Source organism: Podarcis pityusensis (genome assembly GCF_964106645.2).
Source record: "Podarcis pityusensis genome assembly, chromosome: 17".
NCBI classification, from domain to species: domain Eukaryota; kingdom Metazoa; phylum Chordata; class Lepidosauria; order Squamata; family Lacertidae; genus Podarcis; species Podarcis pityusensis.
Genome location: NC_138042.1, coordinates 33971672 through 33998621, shown reverse-complemented (window position 1 = coordinate 33998621; position 26950 = coordinate 33971672). Strand labels below are relative to the sequence as shown.

Genomic DNA, 26950 nt, shown 5'->3' with positions numbered 1-26950 from the left:
AAGCTCCTAAAAGCCCCTTGAGCTTCTTTGGAGAAAGGAAAATGCTTGCTATGGAATGTAGGCTAGTTGCTCTGCAGACAAGAAGCGTTCTTCCTTCCTCCTGTTGGTTGGGTTCTGTTTGGCTGTCCTAGAGGCCTGGGGAGAAAACGATGACTTCTCTTTTTGCTGCTTCGCTGAGAATAGTCTTTATTGGGCCCTCTGTCAGTTTTGTTCGGAACTTCCTTGAGTCAGCAGCTCAGCGCCAACAAGACTGCTGAGCTATGTGGAAATCCAGGAAACATTGGTTACCAAGATAGCAGAAACTAGATATGCCAGTGGTTTACTAAAGGACTTGGGTCATCCCAGGCCTGGCAGAGAATTCATCGCTATCTACCAGCAGCAAGTGAGTTGCACTCCAGCTACTGATAACCAGCCACAAACAGGCGGAAGAGTATTACAGGGCTTATTTTAAAACTCAAGATGGTCAACCCTACGCACCCTTAGCTGAGACTGCAACTGGGATCTGTGAGCATTATCTGAGAATGCTAAAAACAAAAAAGTGGTTTTGGAGAGGTGTCTGTGTGTTTTGAATTGGTTTTACATCTCCTTAACACTGTTTTATAGGAACTGTAATAGGAGTGTTTGCCTAAGTCTTCCTGGTAACTTCCCAAGTTTGTACAAATGGGGACATTAGCCTTGTCTGATGGATAGGCCCCCTAATTTCTTTGAGAAGTATAATGTGAGAAGTTTTGCTCTTCAAAGGCAATGCTCTGCTTATGACAATCAGAGCCGTCTTTCCCATAGGGCTTAGTGGTGCGTTGCGCCAGGGCGCCAGCCTCTCAGGGGCGCCCCAGCAAGTGGGGGAACTGCGTGGCTTTGCCGGGGACCTCCCCTTTCCCTGCACGCCTGCCAGCTGCGCCCCGCCAACCATAAGGCTGGCGGGCGTGCAGCTTCCTTCCCAAGCCTCTGCGAGGATCACTCTCCTCCTGAGGAGGCCTGGGAGAGGCGCAACTTCACTCCCAAGCCTCTGTAGGGATCACTCTCCCACAGAGGCATGGGGGAGGGTTGCGGGGGCCCCCCCCATGGCTGGCAGTGCGCAGCTACGGCCACCCCAACACTATCTGTGGTAATTTGGGGGCTCTGAGTGGATATTTGCACCCCGGCGCCACATCTGCTAAAGACAGCCCTGAAGACAATTATGAATATGTGGAATGTTTATGACTTGCTTCTTGTATATAAACTTCCTCTTGTTCTTTCTTTTAGTTTCCCCATAGGAAGAAATTCATAATTCTGTGGCTGTAGTGTGCTGTGGAAAAGGACGCAAAATCAAAACTGGAAAATACCTCTTCAGATGGATGCTTTCCCAGGGACTGAGCATATAACTTAACCCCAGAAGTGAAATGGTTTTTAAAGTAATATATTAAGTTGCAGATGAATGGTGGACTAAAGGATTCATCACTCGACCCTCAGCCTCAGGATCATTCTCTAGCGAAGAGCTGCTTGCCAACAGAGTAGGATGAAAAACTTCTCAGGGATTATGTTCAATGTGCAGTTTAAAAGCCGCAGCTGCCGTTGATGACAGCAGTATCGGGGGGCTCTCTGTTTCCAAGTCTGTCAAATGTGAAAGAGGATCACTGCTGAAGTTCACTGCTGTTCAGCAATTTGTTTGTTGTGGTTTTTTTTAAGTGTTAATCTTTATTTTTCTAAGTTTTTAATTATCTATGCAGTTTAGAATTAATTTGACACTGGGTACAAAGGTCAGCATGGAGATTGTGCTAAATCAGTTGCTGGGTTCTGGATGTGATGTCAAAACAATGCATGTAGGTCTCTATTGTTTAAACACCTGGTTTGTGCACATACACACACATCACGCACACACACACAGATACACACACACACAAACACACAATCTTCAATTTCACTGCAGTTTCATGGTAAAATCCACCTAAATAAACACTAGCACAGATTCTTCTGGGAATGCCTCTGCCTCCACACAACAGTTGAAGCCGTACTTGAAAGAAGCAAATGTGGTTTTGAGTTTTCTCCCTCTTGTGCATGGAACATGTCAACGTGGTGGAGAAGCTTTAGTTAAATTTTATTTGTGGAGTATGCAGAGTGGACAGCCGTGAAGTAAGCCAGGAATCATTCATCCCTAAACAATGCCAAGAATAATTGACCAGGAAAAAAAATGGAATAATTGAGTTGAGGCAGACATGATTGACAAGGAGCAAAGAGCAGCGTGGAGATGGACACACCTCAGTCCTCCAGCCACTTGGGAGCCAAGAGAAAGCAATTCAACAATTGGTGACAATGTGCCACAAAGATTGGGCTTTATTGCTAGACCCGGTTTACCTTCGGTGTATTGAAATTAAGCACTTGGAATACCAGCAGCTAAAATGCAGCCCATGTTGCAACGAAGTTGACCACCTCAGTTCCAGAATTTTCTTTTCTCGACTATGGATCACACTGGCTTTATTCATAATGTCCATCATGCTGGGGTGGGGATTGGTTCAGTGTCCTATGAAACGTGGTTTGTTTTCAAAAGAATGTATTAGTCTGGGCCCCACTTTAAACATCGCCTGAGTTATGTATAGTTATGGCACTACACTTTAAGCCATTCTGATAATGGTAGCGCCTTCTGCCCATATGGTTAGAGCAGCATTTGTGCCACATTTGCTAGATTAGGAAACTTAATTACGACACCACCATCCAAACCTACAGCACAGTCTACCTTCAGCGCATCGATGGAAGATTTTGGTGTTACTGGAATGGTTCAGGAAAGCCACAGAGCAGAGGAAACCACACTTCTCAGACCTCAAGATTATTCCCTTGTTTGAAGAATGCAGCCAACAATCTGTAATATACACTCTTACAAGTAAACATCACATTTAAAAAAATGTTGGGCATTTTAACATGCAACTTGGAGGTGGATTTCCATGGGGAAATCATAAAAACAGCTGTTGAATTTTAAGTTTAGCTGAGGAAAAAATATACCTCATTTGAAAAGTGGTTGAAAAGGAGACATTAATCAACAAATGTGTCTGGTGTTATGAGTGAGCTTTTGAATCCCAGTGGCTAATTTTTGTCAGTGTGTGTTGAAAGATGCCCCCCCCCCCCCCCGCTTCAGAGTCACTCCATTTGACAACTTGTGTACAAGAAGGTTAACTGGGGGATTAGCTGCAGTTTTCTGTTGTATTTTGGGTCTTGTGGGCCATTTCAGGTCTAGTGTGAATTTAAGTGGAACATTCCCAGATCTTAATTACCTTAGCGCATCAGGGGCATGTGCTAAGAAGACGTTCCCAAGCAGATTTCGGTGCCACATCACCTAGTAAAATAGTTTGGGCTTCAGAAATGTATTGTTTAGGTTTGCCTTAAGTAGGCTTGAGCAAAACTTGGCCATTCTGTGGGAAAGTGCCAAAACAGCAGGGCTTAACCAGGCTTCAGCACCACTGAATTTCTGGCAAATACTAGTTGAGATGAGTTTTCTAAGTGTACCTTCATTCTTCAGTGCAACTTTCTAGGTAGCTCTGACTTCTGTAAGGAGGAGCACAACTTGACATGAGTTTTCCCTCTCAAGGCCAAAATGAAGGGGTTTTTTTGCACCTGTTAAAGTAGATCTTTGCCAGCAATGGGAGATTGACTCTTTCCTGATGTCAGCCTAAACATGGGTGGCGTTCAGTCATTCATGTTTTTCAGGCTATTTGCTAAAAATGCTCAGCAACATCTCACTGGAGCGGCTGAGGCGAAACACTTGCTGCGGTTGTCTGAGAACTTTTAAGAGCAAATATAATTTTTTTTTAAATCATTTTTTTGCTATGCAGGACATTTCAATACAGACACTGCAGCCAGACAAAGATATTTTGGCTGGCAGAGTGTCTTGACAAGATCCTGTTGTGATAGTATCGGCGGAAGACTTCTGCCAGCTTTTCTGGGAAGAGGGCGAGGTTTTGCTCTGTGAGGCACAAAAAATCAATCAAGCTATTCCTCTTAAAACTGCTGGAGAATTGCCCTTGGAATCAGTCACGTTTTCTATTCCTAGGTTCCATGACAGGAAAAGCTGTTTCCTGGATATGCACCACAGTGCTGCCAAAGAAAACGTGTGCTGTTTTTAATTCCTCAAAAGATTCTCTTCCCTTTGACCCATCTTTGATTCACTTCTGGAAGGCCAAAAAAAAGGGGTGTTTGGTGTAACATGGGTGGTGATTGTTCAGCAAGGGGCATGGGGGGGGCGGCGGCTATACTTATAGCTTATCTGTTAATTCTCCATATTACAGCACAGACTTCTTTTTTTACAAGAAAAAAGAAAAAAAGATGAAAAAATATTCTCACCAAGACGAAAACCTGAGAATAAAAGTAATATTACAACTTGAGTTTTCTCTGACTATTTATTGACTGAACTGTAATTTGTATTTTTGCCTGCGCAGGCCACAAATAAATAAGTTGAAGCAGGCTTCTTTTTCCCCACTTTCCAAATTTGCATTGCAAAATGTGAACAGCAGTACTTTTTATTTATTAAGGAAGGGTTACAGATGGCTTAATTGTAAAACTCTTAGGCAGTGTGCACAATAAAATTAGAATAAAACAACCAGTACCATAATACCTTTACTGGGGGATTAATTTAAAAGCCATAGTAGTAAGCAAGCTTTTGACTTCAAGCTGAACTCTTGTTTTGGCCACACGTTAACCAAAAGAAATGATGGGCATGATGCAAAGTTTGCTGTTGGAATGCCTGAGGCGTTGTGGAGACTTACACTAGTTTAGGTTGTACTCTGTGCAGAAAGATCAAAGATTGTGATTCGAGAACCCGATCCCCGCTTGGGGAATAAAGACAAATGGACACAGAATGTAAGGTTAATGGGTAAGGTAAAGGCCACAACTTTATTGATTACAGCATGTGAGAAGGTATTGGCTTAGGCATTGGACCACGGAACATTAGACTCCACCCACTCGTAGAGGGGTGAGTCTGAGGAGGGTTTAACCACCAGTAGGGGAAGCCTGTTGATGCTAATCCAACTATAGGCTCTCTTCCTGATGTCACTGAGGGTCATGCCATGGGCCCCCGCGACACGGGCATCAGACAGGATCCACGACCGCCGGATTCCTTTAGCGGAATACCCAAAATTGTCGGGGAAGGCGATGGCCACACCTTGCCCCCCGAAACACCAACAACACATTCCAATGCCTAACCGCCAAATACCACGAAAGTTGTGACTGTTGCTACGAGGTAGGCGGAAAAAACCAAGAGGCCGGGCCAATTTAGCCAATTGGAAAAAACTCCTACCAGGCCCCCTGGTTAAACAGGGCGACCAACCAGAGGTCCATAGCAAAGTCTCAGGAACAGCTAATCTAAAGGGAGTGGAGGGTGGGTGACTCGAAGAAAATGTGTGTGCAATGGTGGGGATGGCTGGCGCGGCTGCGTTTGAGCAGCAAGCCACGCCCCTGCCAAGCTTCCCTATTGGGTGCCCAACTGGGGAGGGGCGTGGCACGCCAGCCCTGGAGTTGAAGCAGGGGGCGGAGCACCCCCTGCATGACGCGGGAATCGTCTCCCGCTCACAACCCCTCCCCTCCTGTGAGGAGGAAAGGCTTTGCAGCCCAAGTCCTGCCAGGGCAAAGAAGCAATGGCGGAAATTCCCTTTGATGATACAAAAACCAGCAGTGATTCAGATGTCTCTCTAGGAATACACATATGGAAAATGTAATTTTGTAGGAAGCGGTCGCTACTGAACTTTAAAGTACATAGCTGCCCTTTAATTGCATTCTAGAGATCAAGGTTTTCCTTGTTGCCTACAGGAAGTGATGGGACAAATCCAGAACGGAAAAATTAATTTTATGGAGGCAAACATCCACATTACAAAACGTGGTTTTCAAGAGACTTCCACCAGTAAATCTGAGGAGAAGGACTCCACTGAATAATGAGAGACAGTTTAGATTTTCCTGAAGTTGGAGAAATGCCCTGCTACTACTGTTTTTGGCTTGCATAAATGTGAATCCAAATCGCAGTGCTGTTGCATGCATCCCTTCCACGAGATTCCCAAATACCATCATATGCCCTCCAGATTTTTTGTGATCAGAGCCTTATGCAGACAACCCTGTCGGTTTGGACAGGAAAGATGGAATTAAATTCCCTACATTGCAGATCTTCTACAAACTGATGAAAAACATGACCCCAAGCAATACTAACATAAATTTTTAAAAGAAGCATCTAGTGGGAAAGCTATTATATTTATGGGTTATAAATTGACGGTGAGATAAAAAACAAACAAGCAGGGTTTTTCTGCATTATACAGCAAAGTGTATAAAGTCGCTACACTCTTAACACAAGCTCTTTGTGTTTTATGAACTGGTTATACCTTTGCACCTCAAGAGGAAATCTCTGATTCCACACCAGCCAATAACTGCTAAAATCTCTTCAGCTATTTGAGGTCATTTTAGCAAATGACATTGGCAATCATGGTTGCCTTGGCAAAGTAAAAACCTGTTGCTAGAGAAACCAGACATGTCATTGTTCACCTGGTTTTATCTCTTTGTAATCTAGACTCCTGTCCGTCAATGGCATTTTTATCACTGTTTATATTTCTCTTTCTCACTGCTGAAGTCGGCGGTTCGAATCCCCGTGACGGGGTGAGCTCCCGTTGCTCGGTCCCTGCTCCTGCCTAGCAGTTCGAAAGCACGTCAAAGTAGATAAGTAGATAAATAGGTACCACTCTGGCGGGAAGGTAAACGGCGTTTCCGTGCACTGCTCTGGTTCTCCAGAAGCGGCTTAGTCATGCTGGCTACATGACCCGGAAGCTGTACGCCGGCTCCCTTGACCAGTCAAGCGAGATGAGCGCCGCAACCCCAGAGTCGGCCACGACTGGACCTAATGGTCAGGGGTCCCTTTACCTTTTAATCTAGACTCCTGTCCGTCAATGGCATTTTTATCACTGTTTATATTTCTCTTTCTCACTGCTGAAGAGGTTACCAGCTAGAATTGATGTTTCAAGAGAACAGACAAGTTCATGGATGAGAAGGCTAACAATGGTTACCAGTCATGATGCCTATGCTCTGCCTCCTCTGTTAAATGCTGTTGCACTCAGGTCCTGACTTGCCAGAGGCATTTGGTTGACTCCCTATAAGAACAGAGTGCTGTACAATATAGGCCCATTTGTTGTTGTTTAGTCGTGTCCAACTCTTCGTGACCCCCTGGACCAGAGCATGCCAGGCACTCCTGTCTTCCACTGCCTCCTGCAGTTTGGTCAAACTCATGCTGGTAGCTTCGAGAACACTGTCCAGCCATCTCGTCCTCTGTCGTCCCCTTCTCCTTGTGCCCTCCATCTTTCCCAACATAAGGGTCTTTTCCAGAGAGTCTTCTCTTCTCATGAGGTGGCCAAAGTCTTGGAGCCTCAGCTTCAGGATCTGTCCTTCCAGTGAGCACTCAGGGCTGATTTCCTTAAGAATGGAGAGGTTTGATCTTGCAGTCCATGGGACTCTCAAGAGTCTCCTCCAGCACCATAATTCAAAAGCATCCATTCTTCAGCGATCAGCCTTCTTTATGGTCCAGCTCTCACTTCCATACATCACCTTGACCCAACTGCAAGGCTCTCTCCATGTTCTTATAAGAGTTCTGGGGCCCAATCAACAAATTTCTTGCTGAGCAGCAATTTCCCCTCCCCACAGCAAACCCACTCAGAAAAAATTCTGGCATTTTCCAGAAGGCCTGGAGGAGCAGTTAAGAATGAGAGATGCTGCAGGCAGAGAACGACTGAGCCTGAGCCACAAACCATGAATCAGAAAGTCCCCATTTCTTCCATGACCTCCCTAGGTGACTTTAGGCAAACCATTCCCCCTCAGCCCAACCCCGCTTGCAAAAACACACAGTCACTCGGCTTTTTGCTCAGATACTGGAAGGGAGTCAAGTTATGAGGCAGGTGGTGCTTTTCTCAAAAGGAAAATAATTGGATTGCTCCAGTAAGCTTGCATATTAAGCACTGAAATAATTCTGCTCCTGAAGGAAAGGAGCACAGGGCAGTGCATACCCTGCTGGGAATGTTTTGAGGAGGTTCTTAATACGTTCTACAAGGAAAAGAAAACATGAGATGACATGCACTCGCAGCATTTTTCTAACATTTCTGTCAGCCAAAACAGTTCTTGCCTTACTTTTTGCAGCAGGTATGCATATTCCAAGTTTGGCAGGACACTGGTGTTAAGTTGTGGGTGGACATATCAGACGACACAGCGATTCTTCAAGCAGCCCTTGTTTATTCTCAGGCCAGAACAGAACTGAACTGAAGGGTTCAGCCAGCCTGCTTATATAGAGCTCCACTAGAACGCAACAGTAACCATTTTCTGTAACTAGCCAATCACTGAACGTCACTTTCAATTCCTTATTTGCATATGTGGACCTGAACTATCTACAGTATCCCCCCGCTGGCCCAGGGTGAGAACTTCAGTACATAACACCTGGCAACTAGACAGTGGCGGTAGTGGAGAAACAAATGGTTATTTCCCCTTGTCTTTTCAGGGCAACTGACAGTTGTAGCAGTGTTGTTCCTAGAAGGGTGGGGAAAGCTGGTTCCCAGCAGCTGTGGGTTTTCCAAAGCCAGGATACATTCACATGCATAAAGGATACCTAAAGCCTTCCATTCACCTACTGCTGTAAAAGTGGGTGGTGTAGTAAACATTTTCCAGCGGAAGCTTATTATCTTATCAAGTGATGGATGATTAGCTTTCCCCCATTCCCACTGGCAAGTTTGGGAAAGGGGTTTATTCCAACACACAATTCCCCTCGTGGGCACATCTGCCGCCTACATGCTACACAGAACAGGATTTGATTCTGCTTGTGTAAACTGGCTCTAATAACTACTTGTGAAGGGAGATACGATCTTCTACACAATGCCTGCAAGGGATCGAAGTGTTTAAAGAAATAAAATAAGGGCCGCGGGGAGGGGAGAGGAGGGGAGATGAGTTTGCCTATACTTGTTGCTATGGGCACCATTATCACTGGATTCCATTCCTTGTCAAGAATGTGCTTTATTTCTTAACTCGCGCTCCGCAATTACAAGCAGATGCAGAGACAGATTAGCCAATCGAAGAAGTGCTACTATCTTCTTGATTTGCCACTGCCATGAACTGTTTTAGGAATGCACACGAGCAAATGTAATGAGGATTCCTATAGGCCATTATCTCTTGAGAACGAAAAATAAAACGCAGCGTTTCCTTCTGTGCAGTGAAGTTTAGAAGAGTTAAAATAACGGATTTAGCTTCCTTGGTAGCTGAAGATTTTTGGACTGAAAAATGCTTGCGCTCTCTCTCTGTCTCTCTGTCTCTCTCTCTCTCTCTCTGTGTGTGTGTGTGTGTGTGTGTGTTGCTTGCAAGCGAGTCACTGTTTCCTTGGCTACCACAACAAACAAGGCCACAAGCAGGCACTGGAGCCAGAAGAAAGATAAAACTCTAAACTCTACTTGGCAATTCCAAAGAGTGCGGAAAGAGCAACAGGAAGAAAAATTAGAAAACATCAAGGTATTTGGTATGGACACATCTAGCTGAGACATTTCTGTTTCTTTACCATCTCCAATGAGGAAACCATGCCTATTTCTTCAGGAGCTCAGGGACAGGTTGGATTTGGAGTCGACACATCCATTCAATGGCATCCCAAAGGAGATCAAACACTCTGTATGCCACTATCTTTCAAGGTTGACTCCTATCGCCAGAGGTAAGCGGTCCGCTTGTTGTGCCTGGGAAATATTTCGCCCCAGACAAAAATGGCACTTAATTAAAAAGTGCTTTGAAATGAGTGTCTTAATGAATAAGTTGCTGTCATTTGTCACTTACGAAGCACCTAAATATTTATAGGTGCTGTACGGAAATTAAAGGACAGGACAGTCCCTGCCTGCAGGCACTCAATCTAAAAGTCAAGGAGAGACTAGAGGAGACAAGAATAGGGAGGGAAGAGGGAAGTAAACGAGTCCAGGCACTAATTATTGAAGTTACATCATCTCAGCAGTATCATCTGTCCTGGACATGTGGGCCTCCCTCTCTTTTAAGCATACACACAATCCAGCGGTCCTTACTAGTTTCCTGACTGATGGCTTCTCTTCAGTTTTGCAGTCTCAGAGCAACTGACAGCTGGAACCCAGTGTACAGTACTTTCTGGCAAGGAAGGGAGAAGGGCGTTCCTTGCATCTGCTCCTTTTCTAGCCTACAGATGGGGGCCGTGTTGGTCTCCATATTGCCACAATGTTCTCCTTTGAGAGCTGGGGTGCTGTCTCTTGGTCCTCAAGTTGGGCAGAGCCTATGATGCCCTTCCTTTCAGTTCAGAGAGTGTTGCCACACCAAGTTACCACTAGAATGTACAGAGCAAAACTAGGACAATGAGGCATTAAACGACATTGCAGCCTAAATACAACATCTATGCTCCATGTTCACGTTTTCTGCAGATACTTACGCTGCCACCCTGAAGCCAAAATCAGATGTTTCACTCAGCACTCAGAAGTAAGTGGCACTCTTTGAGAAGAAAAATGATTGGTTTCACATTTGCTTTGAAAACCTTTTATTATAAATGTTAAGAAGTACAGTAATGGATGAGCAATTCTTCATACCCAAATGTGCTGCATTGCTTGCCCTCTGGTGGCAAGAAGGTGGAAAATATTAAGAGCAGGAAGTGGCCTGAATATGCTCTTTTTAAAATGTACTGTACATAAATTGTTTCAGACTCTCTTTGCATTCCACAGCCATTTCACCTATGTTTATACTTTCTCTGTTTAATATTTCATACACACATCAGCCAACTAAGGATAACACTTAATAAATCTGATGAAGCAAAGTGAACACACACACACACACACACACACACCACAAGCCAGTTTCTGATTTAAGATTACTGCTCTTCCTACCCATTGCTAGATTGTTGTTATCTAGTTAATGCACTACAAAGTGGGGATCCTCAGGCCCAGGAGCCAAAAGTGACCCTCAAGATTATCCCCGGGCCATGCCCCATTTCCCCATACAGTGATACCTCGGGTTACACACACTTCAGGTTACAGACTCCGCTAACCCAGAAATATTACCTCGGGTTAAGAACTTTGCTTCAGGATGAGAACAGAAATCGTGCTCCGGCGGCACGGCAGCAGCAGGAGGCCCCATTAGCTAAAGTGGTGCTTCAGGTTAAGAACAGTTTCAGGTTAAGAACATACATCCGGAACGAATTAAGTACTTAACCTACGGTACCACTGTATCTTAATACCTTTTCTCCCCATAAGCCCCAGTCACCCACTACTGTACTTGTTGACCTGATTCTATGTCCTCCTTGGGTGCTTTTACCTAGCTGGAATGCGTCTTGTATGTATCCTGATAGCCTGGAGGATTTTTTTGGTGTGCGTGTTCATGCACATATGCGTAAAAACCTCTGGCTTTTGCATGGCTAGAATTTATCTTGCTTCTCAGTTCTGTTGCCTCTGACCCCAGCCACCACTGGCAGAAGGTAACCCACAAGGGAATGTGACCTACTGAGGTGAAAAACACTCCCCACCGTGTTTTAGCTCTGCCTTACAATTCCTATTCTTTGGCCATTTTATCTTTTATTTACTATTTTATTATTACATTGTACATTACTTTTGGGAGACAAAATGCCCCATGGTGACCTCACTGAAGGCTGCATCTCAAAGTTGATGTGGCAAAAACTTACTTTTTATAGGACACATTTTGGTGAGATAAGGTGGTGACACAAAAACCTTTTGTCATAGCACCTGCAGGAGCAGCCAGTAATACATATTTAAATCTGAAAATGGGAGAATGTGTGAAACCTTGACTAGTCAGAGAAAGCACCTCTTGAAATCACAGCAAGAAATCTACATATTATTTTTAAAATTACAAATTTTGGAGGGGCCCTTGGGGAATCACAAAAAACTGTCCCCATGGTATTACAGCAGGAAACCAATAAAATCAGTCACTATCTTAAACCAACCAACCAACCAACCAACCAACCTGAAAGATCCTTTCAAATTAGGAAAAAGGACTTGGAGGCCACAAAACACTCCAAGGGTGTCAGATACAGCTCACGTGCTGTGGCTTAGCCATTATGTTTTAAAACACTGATTTTCCTTAAGGATTTTTCCAATGCAGGCACAAAGCCACAGCCTGCCTGCGGGAAACCACTTTCTCCAAAGCAGGGGTCAGCAAACTTTTCCAGCAGGCCCTCAGACCTTGTGGGAGGCCGGACTATATTGGGGGGTGGGGAATGAACAAATTCCTATGCCCCACAAATAACCCAGAGATTCATTTTAAATAGAAGCACACATTCTACTCATGTAAAAACACCAGGCAGGCCCCACAAATAACCCAGAGATGCATTTTAAATAAAAGGACACATTCTACTAAAAACACGCTGATTCCTGGACTGTCTGCGGGCCGGATTTAGAAGGCGTTTGGGCTGGATCCGGCCCCCGGGCCTTAGTTTGCCTACCCATGCTCCAAAGGAACTATCAAAAGGAGCATCATTGATATATTAAGAAAAAAACCTACATTCACCCACTTACTTGAAGCAGTCTTCCAACTGCTAGAGGATGTTAATGTCCAGCAATGCAAAAATTATTGGTTGATAAATATCAACATGGTAACATGCATTTATTTAAATTTTATGGATCTGTTTAAGAGCAGATCAGTGGACACGTTTATTTTCAAGGAAGTCATAACAAATTATGTAACTTCTTAACAGGTGAAGAGACAGTGCAAAAAAAATCATTCAGGATATGCAGCACTCCAAAGTGGAAACCATTTAACCATTCCAGCTACCAAAAGTACATTGCTTACCAGTGCAAAAACCGAAGGCACAAGCCACAGAAGGAAAGATGGCATTTCCAGATTCTCGCTTTGTACCCTACTATAATTATGAGAATGTGATGAAATAGAAACTGTATTTGATATTGCCACATTAAAAATGGAGATTAAAAAGAAGTCAGTGCCATACTTCGAAAGCTCTCCTAGGTAGCTATAGGTTTTCTGAAGTTTGTACACATAAGATCAGCAATCCTCTTGTGTGGATAGCATGACAGTACTAGAGGAGTCTCCTGCCAACCTAGCAGTTCGAAAGCACGTCAAAGTGCAAGTAGATAAATAGGTACCGCTCCAGCGGGAAGGTAAACGGCGTTAGTCATGACAATTTAGTGCTTCTGCACATGTGCCGAAACCCGGTACTTCCGGGTTCGGCGCAGTGCACAACCCGAAAACACGCAACCTGAAGCATCTGTAATCCGAGGTATGACTGTACTTACTGTTATTAAGGATTCAGGGCACCAAGTTTTGGAAAGGAAGTAAAATTAATAAAGGTATATTCGAGATATATATATATATATATATATATATATACACACATATATATACATATATATATATACATATGCCTGGGCTCGGATTTAGGGTGGTGCAGGCAGTTCCCCCGCACAGGGCGCAAAATAACAATATATCAATGGCAATATCAATAAAACCAATATTTATACGAAAATACTCATTAATATATATAATAATATCTATCGATCTCTATATTAATGGGTATTTTCGTATAAATATTGGTTTTATTGATATATATTTTAATGGGTATTTTCGTATAAATATTGGTTTTATTGATATTGTCATTGATATTATTTTGCGCCCTGTGCGAGGGAACTGCCTGCAACCACCCTAACTCCGAGCCCGGGCAGAGGGCGGGGCAAAGCGGGAGTCTGAGAGGAAGGCCCCGCCCCCTGACGTCGAGGCGCATTGCCTAAACACTGAGCGGGAGTTCTCCACGTGACACTAGACGGGCCGCGGATTGGAGGAGGAGCCGCCAAACGGGCGCTTTCCGTTCTGAAATGGGCGGGAGGAAAAGAGAGGCGGGGCGCCGGACAAAGACGCGCGGCCGCGGCGGCGCGCACGCGCACTTCCCCCTCCAGGCGTTCTCAGTCTTAAGAGTTGTTAAGATCAGGGGAGGGGCGTTCCTATCCTAGGTCCCGCCTACGCGTCAATCGTCAGGTTCAGGTAGGCGGAGCCGTGCGAGCAGAGGCTCTCCGGCCAGCTTGCGTCACTTATCCCGCCCCCTTGTGTGACGCCGCTGCTGCTTTTGATCTTCTGGCGCCCGCCCGCGCCTGCCGCGCTACAGCGGAAGAGAAGGGAGCGGCGGAACGCGAACGTGCCGACGTCGCAGCAGCAGCAGCCGCTAGCGCTAGAAGAGAACGGAGGAGTGACAGAAGCCGGCTTGCGGGTGAGCGTTGCCGCGGAGAGGCTTCAGAATGGGAATGGCCCTCCCTCCTCCTCCTCCTCCCCACTGTGGCGTCATTGGTCCAGCTCGCGCGCGGCGCCCGGCGAAAGTCACGTGAGGCGGCATTAGCCGTTTGAAGGAGGAATGGCGCTCGCGCGCGAGGGGGGAGGGGGAGGGGAGGAGAACGGCCCTGTTTAACGGTCTCAAATCACCACCACCCCGGGCCAGACTTGTGGTGCTTCACATTATTATTATTCTTCTCAGAGCGGTTCACAACATAAAAATGCCCTAGGAAAAACCCCACACAAAATAATAAAAACAAACCAATAACCACTCCCACAACACATTTGAAAGCGTTGTGCTTCCATTAATACTCGTGAGAGCAGCACCGTTATGAAGTCCGCCAAAATGCCACAGCATATCCCGCAAGGTTTCGGGTTCTCCAGAGCTCCTCGTCAGGCTGGAGGGTAAACAAATATGGGGTGAAGTGGGTGGAGCAGCGTGCATGTTTATTGTGAAGGAGGTGAGGACAGGTGCGCCACCTAGGCCCGAAGTCACCCTAAGCCTCAAACTGTCCAAAATTCCCTTTCTCTCTCCTAAAACAGCTTTTCTCTGCTCTTCTCTGCTTTCTCACAAGATGCTGTTGCATAGGCAAAATGTTACTTTTATCAGTACGAGAGAGCTTCAAAAAGGCGAATGAATAGGCTCTGTCAATGCCAAGCATAAAGCAAGCCTGGGAACTGAGTCTTATCTCACTCTACAGTGGTGCCTCGCAAGACGAAATTAATTCGTTCCGCAAGTTTTTTCTTCTTGCGAGTTTTTCGTCTTGCGATGCACGGTTTCCCATAGGAATGCATTGAAAATCAATTAATGCGTTCCTAAGGAAACCGCCTTCAGACCAGGTCCGGGGACAGTCTGTCCCCCGACCTCTTCTGAAGGCTGGGGGGGGGGACAAGGGCTTTTCTTCCCACCCCCAGCATTTTAAAAAACCCCGGGACAGCGGAGGACTTCTCCGCTGTCCGGGGCGATCTTAAAATGCTGGCGGGCGGCATTTTAAAATCGCCCGGGACAGCGGAGGACTTCTCCGCTGTCCGGGGCGATGTAAAAGCCCCTGGGAAGGCAGGCAGGGGGGGACAAAGACTTTTGCCCCCCGCCCGCCTTCAGAAGAGGTCCTGGACCTCTTCTGAAGGCGGGCGGGGGGCAAAAGTCTTTGCCCCCCCCCCGCCTGCCTTCAAAAGCTCTCCCGGGAGGGCAGGCAGGGGGGAGCAAAGACTTTTGCCCCCCGTCTGCCTTCAAAAGCTCTCCCGGGAAGGCAGGCAGGGGGGAGCAAAGACTTTCGCCCCCCGCCCGCCTTCAGAAGAGGTCCTGGACCTCTTCTGAAGGGGGGCGGGGGGCGAAAGTCTTTGCCCACCCCCGCCTGTCTTCAAAAGCCGTCCGGGACAGCGGAGAAAGGCGCTGCCTTTCTCCGCTCTCCCGGGAAGGCAGGCAGGGGGGAGCAAAGACTTTCGCCCCCCACCCGCCTTCAGAAGAGGTCCTGGACCTCTTCTGAAGGCAGGCGGGGGGCGAAAGTCTTTGCTCCCCCCCCCGCCTGCCTTCAAAAGCCGTCCGCGATAGCGGGAAGCTCTTCCCTGCTATCCCGGACTGCTTTTAAAATGCTGGCGGTGGGGAGCAAAGCCTTTCGGCCCCCGCCGGCCTTCCTGGACCTCTTCTGAAGGCCGGAGGGGGGGAAAGGCTTTGCTCCCCACCACCAGCATTTAAAAGAGGTCCCCGGAGATTTCCCTATGGGCTTTCGTCTTGCGAAGCAAGCCCATAGGGAAATTCGTCTTGCGAAGCGCCTCCAAAACAGAAAACCCTTTCGTCTTGCGGGTTTTCCGTCTTGCGAGGCATTCGTCTTGCGGGGTACCACTGTAGTTGCAACACATCTTGGACACTGGACCACAAGGCTCCTCAACCCCCTTGGCTTCTCATCCCCCTTTCCTAGGAAGGGCGCCAAGAGTCCCAAAGACAGGAGCTTTCTGTTCATGCTCAGGAAACTCATCATGGGGCAGGGCTCCTGAGGAGGAGGAGAAAGGGGAGGGAACTGGAGGGGAATATATGCTCTGTGCAAATGGCTGTGAACTTGTGCTTGTTTGTGAAATTATCACACTAGCTCCTTCTACCAAGCCTGGATGGTAGAAATAAAGCTGTTTCTCTGAAAATTATCCCTTGAGTGTCTGTTAGACTCCCATTTCCCTGTCCCGGGCACAATTCTCTTCCCACCCGAGGGCAAAACCTGAAAAGGCTACAATTGTAGACTCTGGTGCTGCTTGTGTGTGGCAAGGTGTGTTTTTTTGGTAGCATTTTGTTGAATGGTCTATTATTTTTTCCAAATTTTTATTATTAATTTTCCAAAAGATTTTTCAAACAAACAAACATAAATCTCAGCTGTATTTAAACCAATCTTAGTAACATTGTTAAGTGACTTCCTTGTATCCCCCTGGTTGAATTTCAGTATATATCATTTTAACAGTTTTCCAAAACCAATATTCTTATAACATGAACTTCATTACTTATCATCTTTCTTTCTTTCAAATTTGGCATTAAACATATTAATTCATCACATTACATATTTAAATCCTAAGCCTATCTGATATTTGCAAGTTTGGGTACTGTGACCAAGAAGGTTCTGCTATGATATTGTGGCACCAGCCACAGTGGAACTATCAGCAAGAACTCCCCAGCAGATCTCAGACTATTGACTGGTAGACTAAATCCGACCCACAAAGCAATATTGACCATCATTTCCTTCATAAAAGAAAAATGATTTCAAAAGTTACATATCTATGAGGGGGAGAGAGGTTCCAGACTATTACAACTCTGGGGTTTTCTTTATATAATGCCCTGGATCAGGTAAAAAGTGTTATTAGTTTATATATGGATCAGCAAATCAGCATGAATGTGTTGAATAAAATACTTATTTTAAGCTTTGGAAGTTGAGGTCGACTGATAAAAACTTGATTGTTTTGTATCATTATCACATAGCCTTCCAGAGTAAGCGGCATTATATATATTATTGTCAAGAAAAGAAAACCATGTCTGGTTCAAGTGACTTCAGCGACCCAGTTTACAAAGAGATTTCTCTGACGAATGGCCATATCAACAGAATGAGCCGAGATGAACTTAGAGCTAAACTTGCTGAATTCAAGCTTGACACCAGGTAAGCATTTGTCAGGTGTTTGTCTTTTTTGAGGATACATATGCATTTCTGATTTCATATGTAAGTAATAATAATAATTTTATTATTCATATGACGTTCATCTGACTGGGTTGCCCTAGTCCTAGCCAATGTGGGTAGCTTCTAACAAAATACAGTCGGACCTCTGCTCCCGAACGTCTTGGGAGTTGAACGTTCTGGCTCCCAAACAATCGAAATCCGGAAGTGAGTGTTTCGGTTTTCAAACGTTCTTTTGGAAGCCGAACATCTGATGGGGTTTCCTATTGGCTGTAGGAGCTTCCTGCAGCCAATCAGAGGCCGCGCTTTGGTTTCCAAACATTTCAGAAGTTGAATGGACTTCCAGAATGGATTCCATTCGACTTCCGAGGTACAACTGTATTTAAAAACAAAACGAAACATCAACCATTAAAAACTACCCTGAGCAGGGCTGGAATGAGACCGGTATGGTCACCTATTATGCATCCCTATTCCTACAAGCTTTTTACAGCCTGAAGAGTAAGTGAAATTAGAGGGAAAGTTTGTCATTTGTTAGTTATTTAGAGTACATTATAAATGGAATGGAACTGAAGACTTGTGGAGAAACTGAGGATTTGATAGTTACAGCTGCTACTGGTAATGTAATTTCTGAACACATGACTTGTTGCATAATTTGTAATTCTAGAGTTTCTAGAGAATATAAGTCTGTATATTCTTCAGTTATACAGCAAAAGGAACATGTAAGAGAAGTTCCATATAGCCTTCTTGAAAGGTTAACTGGTAAGAAAAGGGAATTGAAGGGAGAATGACAGCTAGGAAGAAACTCAATAGGATGGTTTGGATGTAATTATAAACAGTTTACCGTTGTGGGCACAAGTCTCAGAATTGCATGCTCCTCCGCTATACTACCCATGCTAGCTGGAGCTGATGGGGGCTGTCCAAAGGATCTGGAGGGCACTAGGATGGGATTGGTGGTTTAGCATTATAGCCAAACCCTAAATTGGTTAATGAGCTATGATTAGCTGAAATAAACTTCTTAGCTGTGTACATAATTGGTACTATTCCTGTTTTGCGATTAATTCCTGTCCTATCATCTATCTATCACTGCAGCTTGCCTGGATATGCTTAAGCTTATATGAATCATGAATCAAATGATTGTTATTTTTTTAAGTGTTTCCATTTCACTGCTGACTTCCTTTGTAAAGAACTGGGGTAACTCTGAATAAGGTGGTCTTTCCATTTTCGAAGACTTGCGATTTTTCTGATTCTTCTAGAGAGATTTTTGGACTTGCTTTAAGGTGGTTATTCCTTTCTCAAGAGAAGACTGTACTGTAGGAGCAACTGCTTTGTGTGGCCTGTGGATCAGAACAGCTCATTGTAATACCTTTTAGGCATTGGCATTTACAAGAGGCAGGGCTAAAGTTTGCAGAGGGAGCCAACCAACAAATAGACCATGAGATTTCTACACTTTGTATTCTACAAATACCATGGCATTTCTACACTCAGCACTTTGCTGAATAAACCTTAGGTGATGGTCAAGCACTGATATATTTTTTTCCTTTGGCAGAGGAGTGAAAGATGTTTTGAAAAAGAGACTGAAAAACTACTATAAGAAAGAAAAGTTAATGCAAAACCAGACTATGAATGCAGATAATTACTACGATTACATCTGTGTTATTGACTTTGAAGCAACATGTGAAGAAGGAAATCCTCCTGAATCTACACATGAAATCATTGAATTTCCTATTGTCTTGTTAAACACTCGGACATTAGAAATTGTAAGTGACCCTGTTTCTTCTTACTTTTTTATGGGTAGCAAACATTAGATACAGTGTGTTTTGTAAAGGAGAATTTGGGCAATACAGTGGTACCTCTGGTTACAGACGGGATCTGTTCCGGAGGCCCAGCTGTATCCCAAAAACTCCGTAACCGGAGGTGCCTTTCTGGGCACATGCGCGGCGCAATTGAGCATTTCAGCACACACACGTGACGTGTAGATCACTTCTGCGCATGTGCGTGTGGCAAAACAGGAAGTATACACTTCTGGGTTTGCCGCATTCGCAACCCGAAGAGTACGTATCCAGAGGGATAACCCGAGGTACTACTGTATATCCTTTTCTTACAGATATTGTTTAACCTCTTAAAAATAACTTTTAGTTTTTGCTCAGCTTTCAGTTTAAAAGCTTTTTACAGGAATTTAAAAGTAATCACATGTTTGTTCCTGCAACAAAGGTAACTAGAACCTTCAGGTTTTTTTTGTGGAAAAGCAGCCAGCAAGAAAAATGTTAAGTTATTACACTGCCACTCCTATATTAAAAACTGCAGCATCCTGCTTTTCATTTTTCAAAGATCTGTTGAGCTTCATTACACATATGTAAGTTTGTCCTCGATAGTGCAAAAAATCACATCTGTACACATGTTCAGTGGCTCTGATGATGTGTCCATAGTTCTTTAACAGCTACTGTATGTTAAAAAGGACTCAGCACTACATATCAGCTGGCAAAGATACCCAAAATGGAGGCTGTTGAGAATGTCCCTGTCCATAAGAAAATGAGTGTCAGGTTTTCTCTTTCATAAAATGTTGCCATTTCACTGCTTGTGTTCAAATATAAAAAAGCTTGGATGTTGACTGCTTGCATGCTAGTTAATACCTTAATTATTACTCTTTTCTTCTAAAGCATTATACATTTTCTGTGATTCTTTTGCATTGTTGCCAAGTGAACTATGTTTTAATATTATAGGAGGACACATTTCAACAGTATGTGAAACCAGAGATTAATCCTCAGCTTTCAGAATTCTGCATTAATTTGACAGGAATCTCTCAGGTAACATTCTCTGCAGCTGACCACAGTTATGAGTGTAAATGAAGCAAGTGCTTGTTATAATAGTCTTGGCTCCTAGTTCCAAGCATATTTATTGGGTATGTTGATGATTAATTAAGTGTGCTTAGGACAACAATGTCCCCCTTCCTTTCCTGTTTCCAGATTAACATTTCGAAAATCAATATTTCAAGTACATTAATTATGTGTCCATGATTTTCAGCCTGTGTTCTTAGGATTCCTAAAGCTCCTTCAGGTCCTTATCAGGGTTTTCTCAATAAGATTGTTGATGGAAGATAGGATTCCCTAAAAGGTAGCTTGAATGATATTGTATCATTCTGAATTTTCCCACACAATGTGCTGGAAACTGTCCCTGGATGGTGTTCAGAATATTCTAGACTGTGCCTCAAAGTAAGAGTTAATCAGCAGGTGTATAATGGTTTCTATGCAGACAGAGGTTTAAAAGAAAGTTAAAGAGCATTGTTCTGTGAGATAAAAAGGGAAATGTATTGCTCCAGCTATAAGGTATATTCAGATTGTGCTACTATTTTAAATTCTATGGGGATTATGTTGATGGATTGATTTAAAGTTTGTTTTTCCAGTATAAGTGTTAGGAATGCAGCTCCATCTAATGTTGTCAGTCTGTTGTGCAGGGAATGGTTGAAAGTAGTTACTATCCACTGAATGCAATAGAAAACAATAATGTTTTTAGTTACGTTTTGTTTTTTGGAAATCTGTTGTAGACTTGCTAGCAAGCTTTTAAAGATTTATCTTATCCAAGTCCCAATTTGTGTTAATCTTGCTTTTCACAGTTTCTTGCACAATGTTTTTTTAGATCATACCTTGTACAATATTTTTATTTTTGCTCATTGCTGTTGTTACATATTTTCAGGACCTTGTAGATAAAGCAGATGAATTTCCAAAGGTTCTGCAACATGCTGTGGACTGGATGAAACAGAAAGAACTGGGAAGCAAATATAGCTATTCCATATTAACTGATGGGTATGTATTCAGTTGCTTAAAAATAATATTTTTAACATTGCAAAACCATTAATTTCCAATCAAGAAACATATATTGTAAAAATTAAGCCAAATTGATAATCTTAACTCTGTGCTATTGTTTTATGTTGCATCTTTGGAATTATTCAGGTAACTGAAGCTGTTTTTGCATTTTTATCTGAATAGCATGTCATGATGAATAGTTCTGTAAAAGGACTTCCAAACAAAGTTGAATTCAGTGGGGATAATATGTGTAACTATTTCAAGCATGTTAGTATTCATATGTAAGTATTTAATCCAAGTGGTTCTTACAGCTAGTGTGCTGGTCGCAACCATGCTCCATTATGTTCCTATCCATATCCAGAATTATGTTCCTACCCATAATTAGTATAGCAAAAAAACAAAAAAAAACTCTTCTGCATAAAAGTTGCAATTTTGCTATTTGAGTCCTACCTCTTTAATTCTAGCAAGACTGATTCTATATAAAGTAATGTCAAACACCATTGCACAGTTACAAAAACAAAGTTAGTTAATACAGTGACAGAAATTTTAAAAATCCAGCAGAGTCACATAAAACATCAGCGCATAAATGCAATTTTTATCTCACTGTTAAATTAAAAGATCAGGCAAATAGAACTGGTTTTACCTGGCCTCAAAACTCATTGGTTAAAAGGAGTTTTGCCAGTGCAAGGATTTATCCTTGTGCAGTGGAATACTCTCCCCCTCTCCTCCCTGCATACCCACTAAATCTGTTCTAGGGGTTTCCCCAACCTTCTAGAAAAGGAAAGGGGAGAAGACCGGTTGCCACCTGTCCAGCCTCTGAAGGTGCCCAGAAGATGACCTCCAAAGTTCATGTAATCAGAGACACAGGGGAGATCCTCATGTGTTGGTCCTATTAGCATGAAAGGGACACCTAACTCACTCTTAAGATACTATGCATGTTTTTTCTTTTTTTAAGATCTTGGGATATGAGTAAATTTTTGAATATCCAGTGTCGCATTAGCCGTCTGAAATATCCTTCTTTTGCTAAGAAGTGGATCAATATTCGCAAATCCTATGGGAACTTCTACAAGGTTTGTGTCTCTGTCACTTACATTGCCTGAAACTCAATGCTAGGTATTTAAAATTTAAGTATATTGTAGACTTATATTATCAATATGATCTGACATACATCATTTTTTGTTCAGAGAATTTGTTTAAGTTTGTTTAAAAGAGGGAGCATTCCTTGCTAGTTTTTTTGTTTTTGTTTTGCTGTTACAGTTATCCCTGTAGGGATAACTTGTTTCCTGTAATGATGATGATTTGTGTTTTCAATATTTATTTTTTCCTCTCTGCAAAAACAAAAATATGCCTTTTTCAGTATTATAGCTAGGAAGCATTTTATGTTCTTAAGCTCTAAATGTAAGTTTATTACTTTCTCAGAAAATAAGTGTTGCATATATTTCAAATTTCCCACCCCAAAACCCCACATTTCTATCTCCATGGCTTCAAAATTTGTGGGAATGTATACATCAAGTCCTAGCTGGCTAGAACTTAGTTTAATCAAAGCTCTGTTCCAGGTGAGGTATACCTCTGGCCAAACCGTTAGCAAATGGCAACCTAGCCTGTAACTGTTGCCTACTGTGCCTTTAGCTCTTCTAAATTGGTTGAGAAGGGTATTATCTTCGTTATTTTGGGTTGTATTGATATTTGTCATACCCAGAGTAGACCCATTGAAATGAATGCATATGGCTGATTTAGGCCTATTATCTTCAGTTGGTCTACTATCAATAGAATTTAGTTGCATATAACCCTTTGTTTGTTTGTATTGTGGCATTAGGCAACTGAACAATTTAATAACAGCAACAACAACAATAATAATGTAGGTGGGTGTATACATATTGGTTCTCTTTCCTACCTCCTCCTGCTTTAGTATCTTTTATTTTCTTTATCAGGTTCCAAGAAGCCAAATTAGACTTTCAACCATGCTTGAAAAGCTGGGAATGGACTATGATGGACGGCCTCACAGTGGGCTTGATGACTCTAAGAACATTGCACGCATAGCAATACGTATGCTTCAAGATGGTTGTGAGCTTCGGGTGAATGAAAGATTGCATGGTGGGCTGTTACTGACAGTCTCCTCCACTGTCCCAATAGAGGGAGCTCCTGTACCACTAATGCCAAGTTTACGATAAAAATTAAACATTGAGTTACATTACGTTGAGGACCATACCCAAGAACGCTAGGACTTCAAAAGACTTCCAAGGAGCTTAAAAACTGGTATCTGTTTCCCAGTTTAACAACTCACTGGAATTTAAAATTTGTCACAAAACCACTGGTGTTAATGTTGGGTTGTTTTTATGGCCGCCTCGGTTCGTTGTGCTAGGTTTGGTATAAAATATCCAGGTAGTTAAGATGGCTTTCTGTAAAATGTAAAGTCAAAACTAGAAGCATAGAATTGAGTCCACAGGTGTAATACCGTTCTTTTCTCCTTCAATATGAAATAGGTAATTGCAACACTGTTGAACAACACCATTGAATGTGCTGTATCTCTTTTGTAGCATACAAGGGTCTGCTTGACTTTGTGAAACAGTGGCCAAATTGACTTTACCTTCTGCTCATATTTCATAACTTACCTGTTACTTTTTGCAAGTCTTTCTCCAGGAGAGGGAGATTCAGTTTTTAAGTTTGCCTGGCTTTAGCCCAACTAATAGCAATTTCATACAGTAATAACAAACGTTTTTCTTTTTCGTATTCAGAAATGTTTAGGCCTTTAATTGGCCAAAATTAAGCACTTTTTAGACACCTTAAATTGTTGACTTTAGCATGTGCTTTATGCTCTCCCATTTAAATAAGTGGAACTAGAAAGGGCTTGATTTTGGCTGGAATAGGTTTCTGTTTATTTTTCTTCCTTCCATTATGAATCAAATAGTTTGGTTTGATTACTCGACCACTCTACCTCTGTTGTAAAAGGATCAGTGGAGAAGCTTATTTCCACAATATTTTAATAAGATCTGGACTTGATGTGATTATTGCATAAGTTTATTTCTATGACCAAAGACAAACTCTTACATATATAACTATGCCAAACAGCCTGCAAAGTGTATAAAGCTTTGTTTTGATGTTGACATAATAAATACAAGTCAAGTTTCTATTGGTACATAAAATATTACATAAAAGTGCACATCTTTTTTATCTTGTGTTGATGAGTGGATGCTTGTCTTTTGAACTATCCTCCCCTTCTCAAGTAGCTCTGATTTGCTTATATGCACGTTACTCTATTTTATCTTCAAAACAACCCAGAAAGAGTGTTTGAGTAGCTCAGATTTCATAAGGCTCTTCAGGGCTGAGCATGAATTCAAACCCATATCTTCAGTTTCCAACACTTATCCATTCCCCTGCACTGGGTTTTTGGTTCTACGTGTAGATAAACTCACAATAATGTTTAACAGTCTATGGTATTTGTTTAATACTTCAAAAAAATTAGAAAGACCATCCAAAGCAATAAAATACAGTAAGCCCGCAACTTACATGTGGGTCACATTCCAGGGATAATGTCTAAAGCAAAGATTGTGTGTAGTAAAAAAACAATGGGTTCAATAGCAGATGGGATTGCCAAAGTCTTTTCCTGGATGCCTGCTCCTTTCTGCCTGCTAGCTAGCTAGCTAGCTAGCGATTGATTGATTGATTGATTGATTACCAAACACATAAAGCTGAATGTGCCCAAGTTAAACGTGCATAAATTGCAAGATTACTGTACGCCAAAACAAAAGATAATGCATATCCTGTACAAAATATTCCTGGGCTATAACTATCTTCTTGTGCAAAATACATAAAAGTCCTCAAATAAACTCTAAGCTAAATCATAGTCACAGCAATACCATAAATACTGTATTTTTCTGTGTATAAGATGCCCCCGTACATAAGACGCCCCGTATCTTGGGGGACTAAATTTAAAGAATATGAGGGGAGCTGCCCCAAAGTTGTTGAGCTTTTTTAGGGTAATTGCATGTGTGCCATCACCCCAGCAGGGCCATTGCGGAGGGTTGGCAAAGTGGGCAGCCATTCCCCCTCCCCACGCCACTGTGGGCAGGAAACAGGGTGTGGGCTGCCAACCAGCTGTCTGGCTGTGCGCAGATTCCCCTCCACACTGCTGCGGGAAACACTCCCTAGAGCGCGCACCTCCCGCAGCGGCATGGGGTGGAGTTGCGTGCACACCAACCTGCAGGCTGGCGGCGTGCAGCTCCCTGCCCCCACTATCCGTGTATAGGATGACCCCAGTTTTTTGACATGATTTTTGAGTCAAAAAACCTCATTTTATACACGGAAAAATATGGTACTCATCATCTGCTATGAATTCATAGACAACAGAGTCTTGTGGCACCTTACAGACTAACCCATTTTATTATGGCATAAGCTGTCCTGGTTTGCTGTCCACTTCATGAGAGGCGTATGTTACCTTGAGTTGCAGATCAAATATGATAGCTAACACTGACATTGGTAAGCCGATAAAATAAAAGCCCATCTCAAGCCCTAAAATCATTAAAGATGCATCACACTACCAGCTATTGACTTTTGATGTTGATAAATTGATTCAAAGAAGCTTGTCTGCTATTGCTGCAGCAAATATTTCTTTTCACATTACAGTGGTACCTCGGGTTAAGAACTTAATTCATTCTGGAGATCCGTTCTTAACCTGAAACTGTTCTTAACCTGAGGTACCACTTTAGCTAATTGGGCCTCCTGCCGCCGCCACGCAATTTCTATTATCATCCTGAAGCAAAGTTCTTAACCCAAGGTATGGACTGCAAGAAGATCAAACCTCTCCATTCTGAAGGAAATCAGCCCTGAGTGCTCACTGGAAGGACAGATCCTGAAGCTGAGGCTCCAATACTCTGGCCACCTCGTGAGAAGAGAAGACTCCCTGGAAAAGACCCTGATGAATGGGAAAGATGGAGGGCACAAGGAGAAGGGGACGACAGAGGACGAGATGGTTGGACAGTGTTCTCGAAGCTACGAACATGAGTTTGACCAAGCTGCAGGAAGCAGTGGAAGACGGGAGTGCCTGGCATGCTCTGGTCCATGGGGTCACGAAGAGGCGGACACGACTAAACGACTAAACAACAACAACTATTTCTGGGTTAGCGGAGTCTGTAACCTGACGTGTCTGTAACCCGAGGTACCACTGTACATTTCATGCCACAAAATGTGGTGATGCCCTCTAGGTTAAATGGCTTTTAACGGGAGAGATAGACATATTGGCTATTAGGCATGATAAGGGGGACCAGCAACAAAATATAGTGCAGTGTTCCTGTTTAGTGCCCCAGCCAGCCATTGCCCTCTTCCTGGCTTTCTGATTTCCCCCCACCCCAACATTAGCATCCCATTCCCACTAAGCATGCACAGTCCTCATTAGGCTGTTCCTGGGATTTTCCCCACCAGGGTTTCTCCGCCATTTTTAAAATACTTGATACCTCCCTCCTGTGCATGAATGGCATTGTTTTAGCTAGGATCAAACTCAGATAATGAATTCATTAATATAGAGGATAGCTATTGCTTTTATGCCCTGTTTGTGGTCTTGGAAGCATCTAGTTGGCCACTGTGGAATGCTAGACTAGACCTTTGAACTGCTCTAGCAAGACCCTACTTATGTCCTTTAGTTCTTGTGTTTACAGTGTAAAGCCCCTGATGTTCCCTTGAACATTCTTGCATGAAGGGGACTTAATTTTTTTCAAGTGAAGCATGGCAACATACAGTATTAAGGCAGGGGGAACA

General features: G+C 43.2%; 2 protein-coding genes and 1 long non-coding RNA gene across 6 annotated transcripts in view; all 3 read left to right on the top strand.

Moving 5' to 3' along the window:
* Positions 1 to 4349, top strand: part of MFHAS1 (multifunctional ROCO family signaling regulator 1) — a 53181-nt gene extending 48832 nt beyond the window's left edge. The window contains exon 4 of the mRNA XM_080986698.1: positions 1243 to 4349. The gene's annotated coding sequence lies outside the window, so the exon portion shown is untranslated. The remainder of the gene's footprint in view (positions 1 to 1242) is intronic.
* Positions 4350 to 8999: 4650 nt separating this feature from the next.
* On the top strand, positions 9000 to 12909 carry LOC308466106. Its single transcript, XR_013980671.1, has 3 exons — positions 9000 to 9670; positions 10395 to 10449; positions 12671 to 12909. It is a non-coding gene; the product is annotated as an uncharacterized lncRNA (long non-coding RNA).
* A 1089-nt stretch (positions 12910 to 13998) lies between these two features.
* ERI1 (exoribonuclease 1) lies at positions 13999 to 24342 on the top strand. 4 transcript variants are annotated; one of them, XM_080986989.1, is made up of 7 exons: positions 13999 to 14191; positions 17210 to 17384; positions 18946 to 19156; positions 20120 to 20203; positions 21090 to 21199; positions 22155 to 22269; positions 23131 to 24342. In XM_080986989.1, the coding sequence occupies exons 2-7, from the start codon at positions 17260 to 17262 to the stop codon at positions 23368 to 23370; spliced, it is 885 nt and encodes a 294-aa protein (XP_080843115.1). In that variant the 5' UTR covers positions 13999 to 14191; positions 17210 to 17259; the 3' UTR covers positions 23371 to 24342. The 4 variants fall into 4 exon arrangements, with proteins under 4 accessions (XP_080843115.1, XP_080843113.1, XP_080843112.1 ...); XM_080986987.1 differs by lacking the exon at positions 13999 to 14191 and adding an exon at positions 14300 to 14423; XM_080986986.1 differs by lacking the exon at positions 13999 to 14191 and adding an exon at positions 14448 to 14655.
* Positions 24343 to 26950: the final 2608 nt, after the last annotated feature.